The sequence below is a fragment of the Haliaeetus albicilla genome, chromosome Z, assembly GCF_947461875.1.
Source record: "Haliaeetus albicilla chromosome Z, bHalAlb1.1, whole genome shotgun sequence".
Classification (NCBI taxonomy): domain Eukaryota; kingdom Metazoa; phylum Chordata; class Aves; order Accipitriformes; family Accipitridae; genus Haliaeetus; species Haliaeetus albicilla.
Window position 1 is genome coordinate 33,320,090 of NC_091516.1, and position 14,014 is coordinate 33,334,103.

Consider the following 14,014-nt stretch of genomic DNA (forward strand, 5'->3'; position numbering starts at 1 on the left):
AAGAAAAATTGTATCACGAGTAAGAAAAACTCACCAGAGAGGTAGGTGACCTTAAAAAGGCCCACATGTGAACACTGCTATAAATTAAGTACTAGAGGGCTGCCTCTAGCACCTGCTAATTCAGCTACAGTGGTTTAACTTCTGGTGGTGCCCAGAAAAACATACTGATTGCATAACAAAGCCATTGCAAACTATCTGGAAAGTATAAAAACATGGATTCAAAAACATGCTTGGTGCTCTGGTGGACAACTCCTTGCATAACATTCCAGGTTTTGACTTTTCAAACTTGGGTCTAGTAGAAAACTGCATTTCAGCATCAGAATTTCTCACCTTCCTACGCCCTTCTTATATCACAAGAAAAACTGCATTTTAATTAGCATGACATTATTCACTCACACAGAACATGAGCATTTTATTCTGTCATTGGATAATACAGCAAAGAAATGGAGCAAACCTGTTTTAGTAGTGTTTGGTTTAATAATTGCAAGTCATTTTTGCTAGACGTTTCATCCTAAACTTGTATAATGGATTGTATCCCCCAAAACCAAGCCAAACATCTACCACTATGGCATGAATTCTAACTTACCAAAATTAATATTAACTCACTTCCATCTTCAGTGTGACTTTCTATTGACGCCTCTTTGCACTTACAATGCTGTGAGTATGGAAACTTCATCACAAATCCCAGAAGTAACAGATTAACATGTTACTGCTGGTCAGCTAAATTCCAACACCTGGTAACATACCTGTTCTTACCATACCTCACAAAATAAAATGTATTCTGCTTTCTATACACACTAACATCATGGCTGAATGAAAGCCACAGAAGTGGCTTTTTTCTGAAGAAAATGCACAGAAACCACTCAGCCTCATGCTGGAAAGCTTGCAGAATTGAAAAAGCTGTAACCTAGCAGTCTTAAACTGAAAAGAAGCATCATCAACAAACAAATAAAATTTACTGTTTGTATTCTTATTCAAAAAAACTCCTGGAAGCAGAAAAATTTTGAAAAGCTGTCTATATTCAGTATAATGTCCAAGATTAGGGTGTTTGCTGATATGGAGATTGGATGGAAGGGAACAAGCTACTTGAAGCCTGATTTCAGGACTCATTGGCTGGTTCTGCATGAAAGTATGGCCCTGAAGGCTCCAAAGAACTTTTCCGGAAAGCAGTGATTACAGAGGAGAAGATGCATGTTAGATGGATAATGCAGGAGGCACCATATGAGAAATCTTCCATGACTCAGATCTACCAAATCACAGTGTTGCCTTCCACTGGCAAGCTAAAAAAAGTAGCTTCAATGTGCCGCAAAATCATGGTTTATATCAAAGTTAGATCATAATTCAAGCACTGTGAAAGCACAAGGAAAAAATACCAAATATTTATAACAATGCTAAATAAAGCAAAAAGAATGCCAGTACAGATGTATCTTTTTAAAGTTACAGACAGCATCAGTTAGGTTTCTTCCTTAAAGTCTCCTGAAACTAGCAAACCCTCCTTCCTTGTAATATTTAAATCATGCAGTGTTTGTTAAGAAGCCAAACACAGGAAAACAAGAATGTACCAATTCACTACTAATTTTGTTCTTTCTGCCTTCACTAGGCATTTCCTTCATGCTTGAATTGACTTATCATTATTTAACAGGACATTGATTTTGTTTAAGAAAGTTAGAAGAATCTTCATGTGCTTTGTTGGTGGAAAAAAAAAAATGACTGCACTGTGAAAGGATGGTCACAAATTAAACTCCAACAACTGTAATACACATAAAATACCCGTATCATTCGCCTAACAAAACTGCAAGAATCATATATTGCAACTCTGCCAATCTTTCATTTAAGTAGTTAAAATTACATATAGTTGTAATGTGGAGAGAATTTAAGGACAACCAAAGAATCTCACATCCAACAACAGGATTAGAAATTAAGGCAAAAAAAAAATTGTTCTTCCTTTGGACACAAATTTTAGATTATTTATCATTCTAGGTAGAGCACTCCACACATGTTCCCACTAGACAAATACCTCAGAGTTTGTTATCAACAAATGATTTAGTTTAATCCCATGCTTTTCAGGTATGATATTCAGGGAATAGAAAACTGGGTCGCTTGATTTTCCTTTTTTAGATATGTGTGGCTACTAACAACTGAAAAATTGCAACATATCTTTCTGATTTTTCATTCAGAAGTATTTTGAATCCAAAAAGAGAAAAAAACCCCCTTTCTTCACAGACATACATTATGTATTTACTATTTTTTCATGTACTGGAATCAAATATTACAAACATTAACAAACTGACTGAGAGGACAGGTAACTTCTGTGATTTGGTCTGATATGACTCACTGGGAACAAAATTATATGAAATCAGTCAACAAAAATATCCTTCCACTTCTTAACAGCCAAGGGACACTAAGTATATTGTTTTTCTTTTCCCTTGCTCAAAAACAAATACTACATTCAGAAAGTGTTAATTTAAGATACATGCCTCTGATTTTATATGCAAGAATAGTATTCCAAGTAACATCTTTGAACATAGCGCAAGTCCTGACATTAAAGCTAGGAAATATAGGAGAACAAATTACTGAAAAGAGTTAAGATAGTCTGCCATTAATGTTCTCCATGCTTATTTTTCTAGTTAAGCTAGAAACAGGTTCACAAAACTTCTTGGGACAAATACTTTCCTAAGGGTAAAACAGTAAGCCATCGCTCCCTGTCCATGCTCTTTGCATGAGACAAAAAACGAAAACAAAGAAGCAAGCAAACTACCTCTGGACACCAAAAGGAAGGAGATGAGTTGCAACCATATGCTCTCTTTAGGAAATTTGGCCCTCAAACTGTAAAGTTTCCTTATGCCTATGTTGTGCTTGCCCTGTTTTTTCTGAGTGAAAAAAAGATTTCTTAAACAAATAAACAATAGTATCAGTCATGGAACATTGAAAATAGCCTGTACTACAAGCAACCTTCCACCTGCAGTATCTATTGACAGAGACCAGCTGTTGGTATAATACTTTGCCGAGAACATTGTCCTCTGAAAGCTGCAGTACTGAAAAAAGTCATTTAGCAAATCTGAGAGGAGTTTCATTTTGGAAACATTTTCAAAAAGAACTAAAGAGTTCAGGAAACATTGTTGATTTCCTGAGAACATTCACCATTCACTAATTCTCACTTGAGATCATCAGTAGTTTCATAAAAGCACAATTATAGAACAAAACATTTTAGGAACAACTTACCAGCCAAGCAATTGGATACTATTCGTTAATAAAACCATGTGTAATTTGAGAGAAAAACTGATCCACAGCCAGATGAACAACAAGGAGATGAGTGAACTGCTTTAACAAGACGTAGGTCTCTTGTTAAAGAAGGTGCTAAGAACAAAATTTTCAACCATCTTTAAATATTTACTGTTATGTTCTAAAAGGTTAACATTTCCAAAAAAAGGATTATTTTCAAATATATATGAGGGAATACAAAGCTGTGGGATATGCTTACATAGATATTTTTCTACCCTTGGTAAACTGCAGTGCAAGACATTAATGAAAGTCTGACACCTGGATAAAGATCTGATTTGTTGGCCTGATAAATAGATGACATCAAAAATCTAAACTTTCGATGTTAGTTTTTGAAGAAGTTCATTCAGCAGCTTCACAGTCCTTTGGTTTTCTTCTCCATTGTGTTTAATTCTGTATGCACTACGGATGAGAAGGCTACAAACTTCTTTGCTTCTATCAGTTGTCTCAGTAATCTGTAGGGAAACAGAGAAGATGGGAAATAATGCAATTAAGTTGCTAAGTACTAAGAATTCTCTGTTAATATTTGCAACAAAACTACAGATTTGTCCCTCACCACTGAACACGTGAAATGCTCTAAGTTCAAAAGCAACTTCTGCCCAAGGCATGTCTTTTCATACATCTTGTAGGAACTAAGCAACTTTGAGATTTCTACTGTTCTCTCAAATTTAAGCAAAACAAATCAAGAGGTCAAAATGTTTTTAAAGGAAACACAAATGGACAGTGTAACCATTTAGATGTCATCTCCTTAGAAAACAACTATAAGCACCTGGAGGTTTTGGGTGAGTTTGGGGAGACAATTCAAAAGTAAAAATAAATCCCTCCCCCCAAAGATGAGAAAGTACCAGGAAAAGACTCTAAGTTGCAATTTTCACAGATCAGGAAGAACTTTATTCCACTGCTGTATTAATTCCAAAGTTTACTATGCTAACCAGAACCACTGCCATGCATCCCATTTGGTTCCACACCATTCTGCCTTTCATATATTGTCTTCAAGCCTTTCCAAATCACATGGAGAGCCTAGTTACACATTAATGATTACACAGATACAGTCAAAATTAATGATACCGACATACTCAGGCCTACAACAGCTCCTGACCACCCTCCACTGGGGAATACTCAAGAGTTTTGAAAGTTAGTGATGTTGCTTTCTATAAAGAAACAAGAAATTTGCTTTGGTCTTCCTGAAGAGGTTTAAAGTAGCAGACTAGTATATTACAGCATCACTGCTCAACTGCCACACTCCTCAAAAGAGAAACTAAAACCAGCAGCCTGTAAAAATACATTCAACCCCCCCTATTTTCATCATTACATTCTTATGCTAAGAAGAAATTGATCATTTGTGAACTTACACCTAAATTCTAGAAATATCTTAGCCCTTCTTAAACAGAAAAATGATATGTATGTTTAGTCAGCCAGAAAGAATAACCACCAAAATATTTTTCTAGTTCCCTGCATCATAAAATCAGACTCCCTATACAGGCCAGATACCCTATACAGATGGAAGAGCACACTGCTGCTCAAAGGAAAAACTTCTGAAGTGCTAAAACCACACACTGGCCCTAGACCTGCTTGCACAGGAGGCTTGTACTTCTTAAAAGAGTATGGGTTTATAGTTAGAGAGGAATAAATTCCTAATCTCATACTAAGATAGCACTAATTATCTTGAGAGGCACAAACACATTTTACTGTTTGCACAAATATACCTGAAGGCTCTGGGATACTGTGATAGCAAGATACTGTCTTGAGAGGCACAAACACATTTTACTGTTTGCACAAATATACCTGAAGGCTCTGGGATACTGTGATAGCAAGATACTGTGGCATACTTCCAACATTACTCCTCTTCAGCTTTTTTCACACCCTAAGTGACACTCTCTCAGGTCTTCTTTTTTTCTCTCCATTATCACACCATTTTCCTCTCTGGCACCTCATCAATGCTAACACTTAATAACCAGCTGTTTTACATAATGGAAAACAGAAGACAGTTCCATCATCTCTGCAGCAGCTGGATAATTAAGGCAGTGATTTATAACTGGGAAAAGCAATATGTTTGCACATGCTATCTATGCCAGGTGTAAATGAACTGTAGGTATCCCTTAACTGCAAGCTACTACTACAATTATTTCTGCAGCTGTATAGTCAGGACAGCAACCTTTTCAGTGAGATCTTGTCAAGAAGTGTCAGGAAGGAAAATACTTGACTGTAGCTGAAATAGATATGTAGCAGGCTAGGTACAGTTGCTGTGGTCATGATCTTTAATTCTCTGTTATGTGTTTTCTTTATTAAGAAGAAGGAACTTAAATCAAAAATAGTAAAAAAAATATGTATTTTACTTAAACTGAAAAAAAGGAAGAAACACTTACATGGTAAATAAATTCCTGGGCAATCATATGTCCACCAGAAGAAAAGAGCAAAAAGTTGGTAAGAAGGTGTGTTATAAGATGCTGGTTACAACACTGCTCTATATCCATTATACTGTGTACAGCAGCCTCCAGATCTTTGACAGAAAGGACTGTACAGCTGAAGAGCAGCATTAGATGGTTGTAGACTGCTTGAGCTTCTACCTGTAGGAAACAATTTCAAAGGATGCAGGATCAGAGAAGAGCAAAGGTCATACCTATGGTATTTTTCCTTTGGATTTATTCACTAACAGGAAACTGAATCCTTGGCAGAAACTACCCAAACGTGAAAAGAGTTTGAATTTAAACAGCAGGAAGAACAGGGAAGGAAGGGCTGTACACATTTCTTTTACACTGATTCACACACACAGAGGTGGACAGAATGGATTTTTTAACTTTCTTTGGTCTTTCAAAGTAAGCAGGCAGGGCATCAAGCCAGGATTTGACCTTTTTTAATAATAAAAGGAAATGGAGAAAGTCCCTCAGCAGAACATGGTCAGATTTTTGCATTGTGGGAAAAAGAACAGAGGCTCCTCAAGGGCTCATTTCTGTATTGCTGCTACAAATCAGTTAAATCCCCATGCAACCTGACCTTGGCTGATAAAATGTTCTGGTAAGAATGCAGTTTTTTCCTTCTTCCTGTGTTGTTTGCAACTTACATTTTTACCTTTTGAGTTAGCCAATAAAAACTAATTTTTACTGGGACTAGAAAACCGAATGGAAAAAGAACTATAAGCAACTATTGCAAAAAAAATCCTAACAATAATTCTGTTCACTATATTAAAAATAAACCAAACAAACTGGTAGAAAAAAACCTAGTAAGTGCAGGAACAATGGAAAAATATACCATTGCAGACCCAAAAGAAAAGGACACCCATTTCTCAGCCATGTTCATGAGGACAATTTGTTTCAGTCATTTACCTGACGTTGCTTTTCTCATCCCTGCCCTATTAACAATTCCATACGAAATAGTTGGAAAAAGCTGCTATTCTTGAATTATGTTCACAGTTACATGTGAGGCAACAAATGATACCAGAACCTCAAGAAAGGTAACTGGAATTCTTCAAGGTTCTTTATCCCTCTGTGCATCCTTTTCTTTCTGTGCCTTCATCCCGTGTGCCAGAGACCAGAGATTGATAGTAGCAGGCTCTGCTCCATCAGCTCACGTACCCTGGGAGACTGATTCTTACTGCCAAAGTTACTGTGACCAACCTCCAAGTTTTGTTCCTCCAATATTTCAGAGTCTAAAGGTATGAAAGGACTCCAACAAATGAATAAATATTGAGGAGCAGAATATTCAGTCCTGCACATATGAGTGAAAACTAGTGAACAGCAAAAAGTATCCTTTTTCTTCTTTAAATCATTTTAACCCTATGTATTCCACTCCTGCTGATATATAAGCTGCTACCTAAAATAAGTAGCAGGAAGTCAAAACCTTAAGTCATGAGTGCACACCTTTCCACGCAAAAATATGCTGAATGAAAAGTCCTCCAGCTTGGCATCTGCCAGAAATTCCCATCCCATCTTAATCCTTAACTGGTGAAAGGTACAGGGGTTGAGGATGAAACCACTCCATTTGAAAGAGCTGAGAGCTAACCTGCCAAAGGACAAATTAAAAGAAAAAGCAAATGTCTAAAGGCAGAAGTTTTACATGAACTGTGGGAATGCTTCTGAAGTAGCCTGACCTGTGGAAGAAAAATGTCTTACTTGAAGTAACTAAAGAAAAGAATCATAATGAGCTGGAATATTAGACCTCTGGGAACAGATGAGTAACTGCGTGGGCTGTCAGTGGAAAAGCTTTTTTTCTCACTAAAGTTTGTCATACATTATGACCGAATAACAAACTGATAGAATAGGGCGGACACAGGGAGATGATTTTATATATGGGACAACGTGATTTCATTCTGTGGTGCTGGAGTTAGAACAAAGTTCCATACATAAATCTGCACCTATAGTTCTTCAGTTTCATTCACTTATGTTTATTGCTTGGGTATTGCCTTCTTTCCCCAAATTGCATTCTAAACCCAACCCTGGTTTCTTTAGTTGACTGTAGCTCTAACCTAACTCTGCTCAGCCAACATCCCACTGCCACTCCTAGATTGTAAGAAATTAAGGAGAAAAAAAATTTAAAAGTGATTGCGATGTGAGCTTGCATTTGTAGTGCCATCTGGGTGGCGGGAGAGGAAGGGATGGAAATAAAGTATTGCAGAACACACTGTTGTACATGGACTAGTAGGTGTAAAATGGAAGCGTGATGTTTTACTAGCATGGTGTACTGAGCTGCATTTTTAAATCAAACAGAATCTGTTTTCAAATTAAGGAAAAGTAGAGATGCTGCAGCCAAATTTTGAACCTGGGCTTTGCAGATCAGATTGCTTGGGCTAGTTCAATCTTGCATAATAGGTCTAAATTAAAGGCTTTCATGTATTTGCATGCATACACAGACACACAGACTCTTCATGCAGTACAGGGCGTGAGGTTAGAATACTGCTTCCTTCTGTTAGAAACCTAGCATATGGGAATATAACGTACTTGTTACTATCTCATACATGCCAAAATTCAGTAAAGATACAGAAGAGAAATCAGAATAGAAGGGCAAGTTAAGGATTCAGGGCTGTGTCTGATTAAGTATCTTTACTGCTCCGACTGCTGTTGTGATTTTTCTTGTGTTTCCTTCTCAGAAGATGCCATAACACAGGAATGCTAAATTCTGCCACACAGTGATTTAAAAAATACCATCCCTAGAGCAGTTTTACTCGTGATTAAAAGCACCCCAGTTACCCAAAAGAAAGCCAGGAAGGTGCCAATCTATATAATATACTTTAAAAAGAGGAAGAGTGTTTTCTAAATGTCACCAAGAAAATCCACAAAAATTATCCTTCAACTTCTCTACTGCAACACAATTCCCAAGAGACCTTGTAAAGCCAATACCTACTCCAGTGTAGATCTTTCATTTTTCTGGTACACACTGTTTGTTTTATAGCATTAAGATATAAGTGGACTATTGACTGCTTATTGCTGCTTACTATTGCTACATTACCCACCATTGTTTGAGTCCTTTGTTGATTTTCATTCTGAGGACAGTAGTAAAATGCTAGCAGCCACAGCAAAGCATCTGGTTCTACAGCAGCCTTCAGTAATTGTTCTGCTGCAATATCCAGCCATTCTCCAAAACGAGCAATCAAAAACCAGATTTCAAAAAGGTCAGCAAGAGAACTGGGAAATAACAAAGATACAATTAAGTATTTCTTGTTATTTAATATTTTTACATGTCTTAAGTTAACTGCAAAGGGTGCTGGCATGAAAATAAAAATCCTTAAACTACTCGTCAACAGATAATGCATTACCTGCTAAGCATATAGCCATGTACTACTCTATTATATGCAGTCATGGTCAAATGAGACACACCCAGTGCTACTAACAGATTAATTTTGCAGAATTAATTAACAGCAGAACAGACTATCCATAACACAAGGTTCTAATAAACTGTGACAAAATACTAGGTATTAAAATATCCATCATAAAATTAAACCTTATCATTTATACTCTCCAGCTGAAGGATTTTCAAAACTTTAAATCGTATCTCGAGTGTTATATTCTAACATACTGTTGCCTTACATTGTCTTCCAGTTTCTCTCTGTTGCTTTCCAGGGTTATTTTGTGGTGTTTGGTAATTCGGGAGGCACATGTTTTTTGGTAATTCATGAAGAATTACATTTAGATGGACTAAATATAAAGTTTTCAAGGATATTCACCTCCTGACTTAAAATTTAAGTCCTCTTTAATTAAAAATGTGAAGGTATTTACAGCTGGGTTACTGCAGTAAGAAAAAGAAAGGTAAGAATGGACCACAGCTCATGTCTACACTTTCTCACATGTAGTCTTCTAAAGTTAAGACTAAAGAAAAGAGAAATAATGGAGAAATGCAAACTAATGGTAGGTGTCTCCAAAGCAAAAAGTCAAACTGAGGGTGGAAGGAAGGACAGACAGAAGGACAGCTGGAAGGAGATTAAGAACCAGGAACAATTATTCCTACTAAGTTTGGCAAAAGTTTGAAGAATTAGAGGTTTTTCTTATGGTTTATTCCTGGGGACTCCAAGAGCTGCTGTGCCAATCTTCCCATGAAACTCCAAGAGATCTTAGAAATTTCAGGAGTTGATGACGTTGTCTGATACCATCACATCATCTGGGCAACGTGACAAGGTCATAGTTGGAATAAACTCCTTTATCTTTAAGACTTTCTGAAGAAGTGGAAGGCACAGTTTTATGGATGAAGGTGTAGTGTGTGCAGATAGTATTCTATCTCTGGAGTATACTGGTGACTGATGTTGTCTACAGGTGTCGCAGAAGTTACTGATTCTGTAAATGATATTGTCTATATGCCACAGAATCTCAGGGTCTCAAAATCCTATTCATAGGACACAAATCCACCACAACAGTATTTTTGGATAAGTGTGACCACTGACATCAGACATAAGAGGTTGACATAGAGTCATAGAAAGAAAATAGAGTACTGAGGTGACTGCTATAAAAGTCACCATTGTTGATATTCCACACCTTTTGGAGGGGCAGCAGCATGGCTCAGACTGCAGGGAACTAGCGATGTGTGACAACATCTGAGACTAAAATTCTTTAGCTAAAGGAACAGGATCAGCAGTGGTAAAGTCTTTGAAGATACTAGAATCTGGAAATGCAACATTAAAAACCTTTGAAAAAAACAAACAAATGTGATAGTGATCTAGGACAACAGCCCTCCCCTCAGCAAAATAATCTGCTTATCTGACCATAAGTCAATGCTGTGACAATGTAAGTGGATAGGCTAGCTTTGAAACCCAGTGATTTACAATCAAAGATGGAATTTAATTAAAAGTTAATTACTGAGAACAGATAACTATACTTAGGGAAATATTGACAGTATTTATGACTGGAAGTGTTCATAGCTCAAAGGGTAAATACAAGTCCTTAAACTTTAAGCATTAAACTAATTTTAACAGATACTTAGCAGAACAGAATTTAATGCTTGCCTAGAGAGCCTAGGAACCACTGCACTTACAACTCACCATAACTCTCCTGTACCATCACAGTGCATGGTTCGGAGTTGTGTACCCTCCACTTCTGTCCTTGCTGCTGCTCCTGCCTGCTCTGTAGTGGCACCTATGTCAAGTGCTCCACTATCATTGCCAAAAGTGGCCCTTTACTTTTTCTGGGACTTTCCCCCACAAAATGTACATCAGTTGATTTCTGGTTTAAAATGTCACATAACATTTACTGTTCACAGAGATGACTACATATAATAATAAATAACGGCACAGAAGCAATCTGTTGATTAGAAGTACACAGAAAGCACCTTGCTGTAAAACTTCCATTTGGTGTAAAATTAAACCATTGATAAACAAGCTATATAAACAGAGAGCACTGACTATAAGAAGCAAGAGGATATGCTGTATGGTAGTATTTTTTGCTCCTCTGTTAATCTTATTAAGTAGAAAGGATGCAGAATCAGGAATAAAGCAGTAAAAGAAAATTGAATACAGTTTCCTCATGGATATTAGTATTTAAAAACTTCAGCCAGATCTATTTTCTTTGTAACTGAGAGTGATTAGGTAGGAAACATAATTGTTTCATGAGTTCTAAAGGAAGTAAGAGGATATTCTGGCAAGTACAATACTATTCAAACTAGTGTACTATCAAAGCAAAGGGGGAAAAAGACAATATAAGCCAAGAAGGAGCTAGGCAACAAAAGGAGAACAGACATGCTTCTATTATTGTAACCTATTATGATGGATGATACTTGTTTTATTTGTTTGTTCTAAGTTTGAGTTATGTGTTTTCTTTAAGAAGCCAGGGTCAGCTACTGGTCACTCTCCAGGGATGGAAAGGGTTGACAGATTTCAGGGTTGACAGACTTCAGGGATGAACAGGCGAGACATAGCATTGAACTGCAGGTCATACAGAAAGTGAGAAGTTGCAGCAGACAGCTTGGCCTCAGAAAGAACAGCAAAAAGCTTTTTTCTGCCACTCAACAACAAAAATAAAAGCCTCCATGAGTTAACCGAAACCAAGCATGGAGACAAGTAGCTGTCTTCCAAGACACAGGGACAGCTGTTTATCTTGTCTTGCAAGTCTACCCGGCCTAGGTGTTCTATGTTTCTCCTGAAATATTTCAGGTTTTAAATCAAAACTAAATTGGTTTCTTTGAATTTAAAAGCTGTTCAATGTTCTTTGGAAAGCTCACTCTCAGAGCAGATCTAACCAGACTTATATCCAAGCTCTAGCTGAGTCAGGTCTCATCACACACCCGATAAGAAAAAATTACAGGGCAGCAACAGATGGAGATGTATCTTTTTTTATTCTTTTCATATAGTCCTAAAGCATCTACTACCAAAGCAGAACTCATGTAGACAAACACTACCATTCATTACAGCAACTCTTCAGACAAAAAAAAGCTAAGGGCACAGGTCAGAAACATGAGGTGTCAGCTCAAAGGATAGTATAACAAACAACAATACTGCAGTCTAGCAGTCATACCTTTATGAAAAAAATCAAGAAGTTTGAAGTTTGGATGTTTGCACAAGCCTGCAGGAAGCCAATACAAGGTCCTTCATAAAACAGTACTGTTCACAACAGGCTCTTTCCAATACTGGCTGCTTTTCGGGTTGGAAGAGTTCTCTTGTTATTCAATCCAGAATCAGTTTTAAAAGTTTTGGGGGAGAAATGGGAGAGTGGGGAAGTAAGCATTTCTGTTATACAGCTAGCTGTTTGCTAAAATGAAAGGAACAACAAGCTTTTGTTTAATTAGAGGCTTACTGGTCAGGTCTATAGGTGCTACAATGTCCAGGTTCAGTGAGTAATCTAAGTCCTATTCTTTAAAACAAAGTTCTGTTTAGAGAATAATAAGAAAATGACGAAATGTAGCTACTAAAAACTTCAAATGACATGGCTTTTCACAAAGTACCATATGCAAAAAAGGACAAAAGGTTAGAAAATATAATAGTGCTTACCTAATGTTTGTATCTTCTACTAATGCTTTGAGCATATCCGAAATGTGTTTCAAGTGTTGAGACCAGTGTGTAGTTGGCAGTTCTGAGGAGGCAGGATGAAAATAAAACTCTTAAAATTCTAGTCTGTCCAACTAGAACAGAACAGTGAAATTAACCATATTAAGCTAGCATTAAAATTTGTGCAACTTGATTCAGTTATCACAAAGCATTTAAAATTTAATTTTAAAATTTCCAAATTTTCAACAATACCTATTACTGTGTTTCTTAGAGCAATTCATTGACAAAGCCATGTGAGAATTACACCTAGGAATATTCAAACGAGGCTGATGTACCCTTGTGTAAATGCTACCTCAATATTAACATATCATCAGTGGAGTAACATTGTCAGAGGCTTTTGTACTGAGCTGAAATTATTGCTCATGAAAAACTGTACCATATTGATAAGTGGTTTCTTTATCTATAAAAATGGGAAACCTGAAAAAAAATATTAGGTTTGCAATCTAAAATATCAGCAGAACTCAAGCTTCACAGACAAACAGCAAGGCTATTTCTTGTAATATACATATGAAAATTTTCATAATGATAATTACTATAATTGTAAGATAAGAGTACTTAGTATTTTTACAATCTCAGTAACTTGTCTTCATTGCAACAAAATTATGCACTCTGTCATTCACTTCTGGTTTAGTTTTCTTTAAAGTTACATCTGTATTATTGCTACATAAGAATTAGATGTTCCTGCAAAAAAATACATTAAAAGAATATTACTAAAATTGCTAAGTCAACACACCTTATTTAGGAAATGGCATAATTTCGTCTTCATCCCTTTTAAAGTTATTTTAAGACATATACAGATCATGCAGGTTGGCTAACATTGCAAATATTTCATGAAGAAACTTACCAAAAGGACGTCTGACTAAAGCTGTTAGAAGAGGCTGGTGATGGTAAGGGAAGTAGGCCTTCAGTGGAAACTTACGCTAAGATACAAAATCATTATTTTAAGAGCTTTCTGGTCAGTTTTCAAAACAAACACACAGTGAACAATCTCAACTAAGGTAGTAACTAACAATACAAACTGAAGCAAGAGAACAGAAAAGTAACTCTACACTTAATTTTAGGATTTTGCATAAAGAAAGAAGGAGCCTATTTAGGAAAAGCTTGCTTAGAAAAAGTAATTATTTATGGATTTTTAAAGTACATGCATTAAAAAAGAATCAGAGTATGAAGAAAATGACATCTTAATGTTCTTGGGCTTTTTCCCTGTAATGACAAAAGTCTTTACTCTTAATATGCAGAGGTTAAAAGAGACACTAATTGGTTTAATTTCATTTT

The 14,014-nt window shown here is 36.5% G+C and overlaps 1 protein-coding gene across 3 annotated transcripts in view; it reads right to left on the minus strand.

The window, feature by feature from the left end:
* Positions 1-951: 951 nt before the first annotated feature.
* Positions 952-14,014, minus strand: part of FANCC (FA complementation group C) — an 88,111-nt gene continuing 75,048 nt past the window's right edge. For 2 of the 3 annotated variants that reach the window (XM_069777489.1, XM_069777487.1), the window contains exons 11-16: positions 13,584-13,659; positions 12,683-12,764; positions 8,726-8,897; positions 5,646-5,846; positions 3,836-3,940; positions 952-3,734 (exon numbers count right to left, since the gene is read on the minus strand). In XM_069777489.1, the coding sequence (XP_069633590.1) occupies positions 3,591-3,734; positions 3,836-3,940; positions 5,646-5,846; positions 8,726-8,897; positions 12,683-12,764; positions 13,584-13,659 (780 nt within the window). In that variant the 3' untranslated portion in view covers positions 952-3,590. The remainder of the gene's footprint in view (positions 3,735-3,835; positions 3,941-5,645; positions 5,847-8,725; positions 8,898-12,682; positions 12,765-13,583; positions 13,660-14,014) is intronic. The other variant, XM_069777488.1, reaches the window with a different exon arrangement.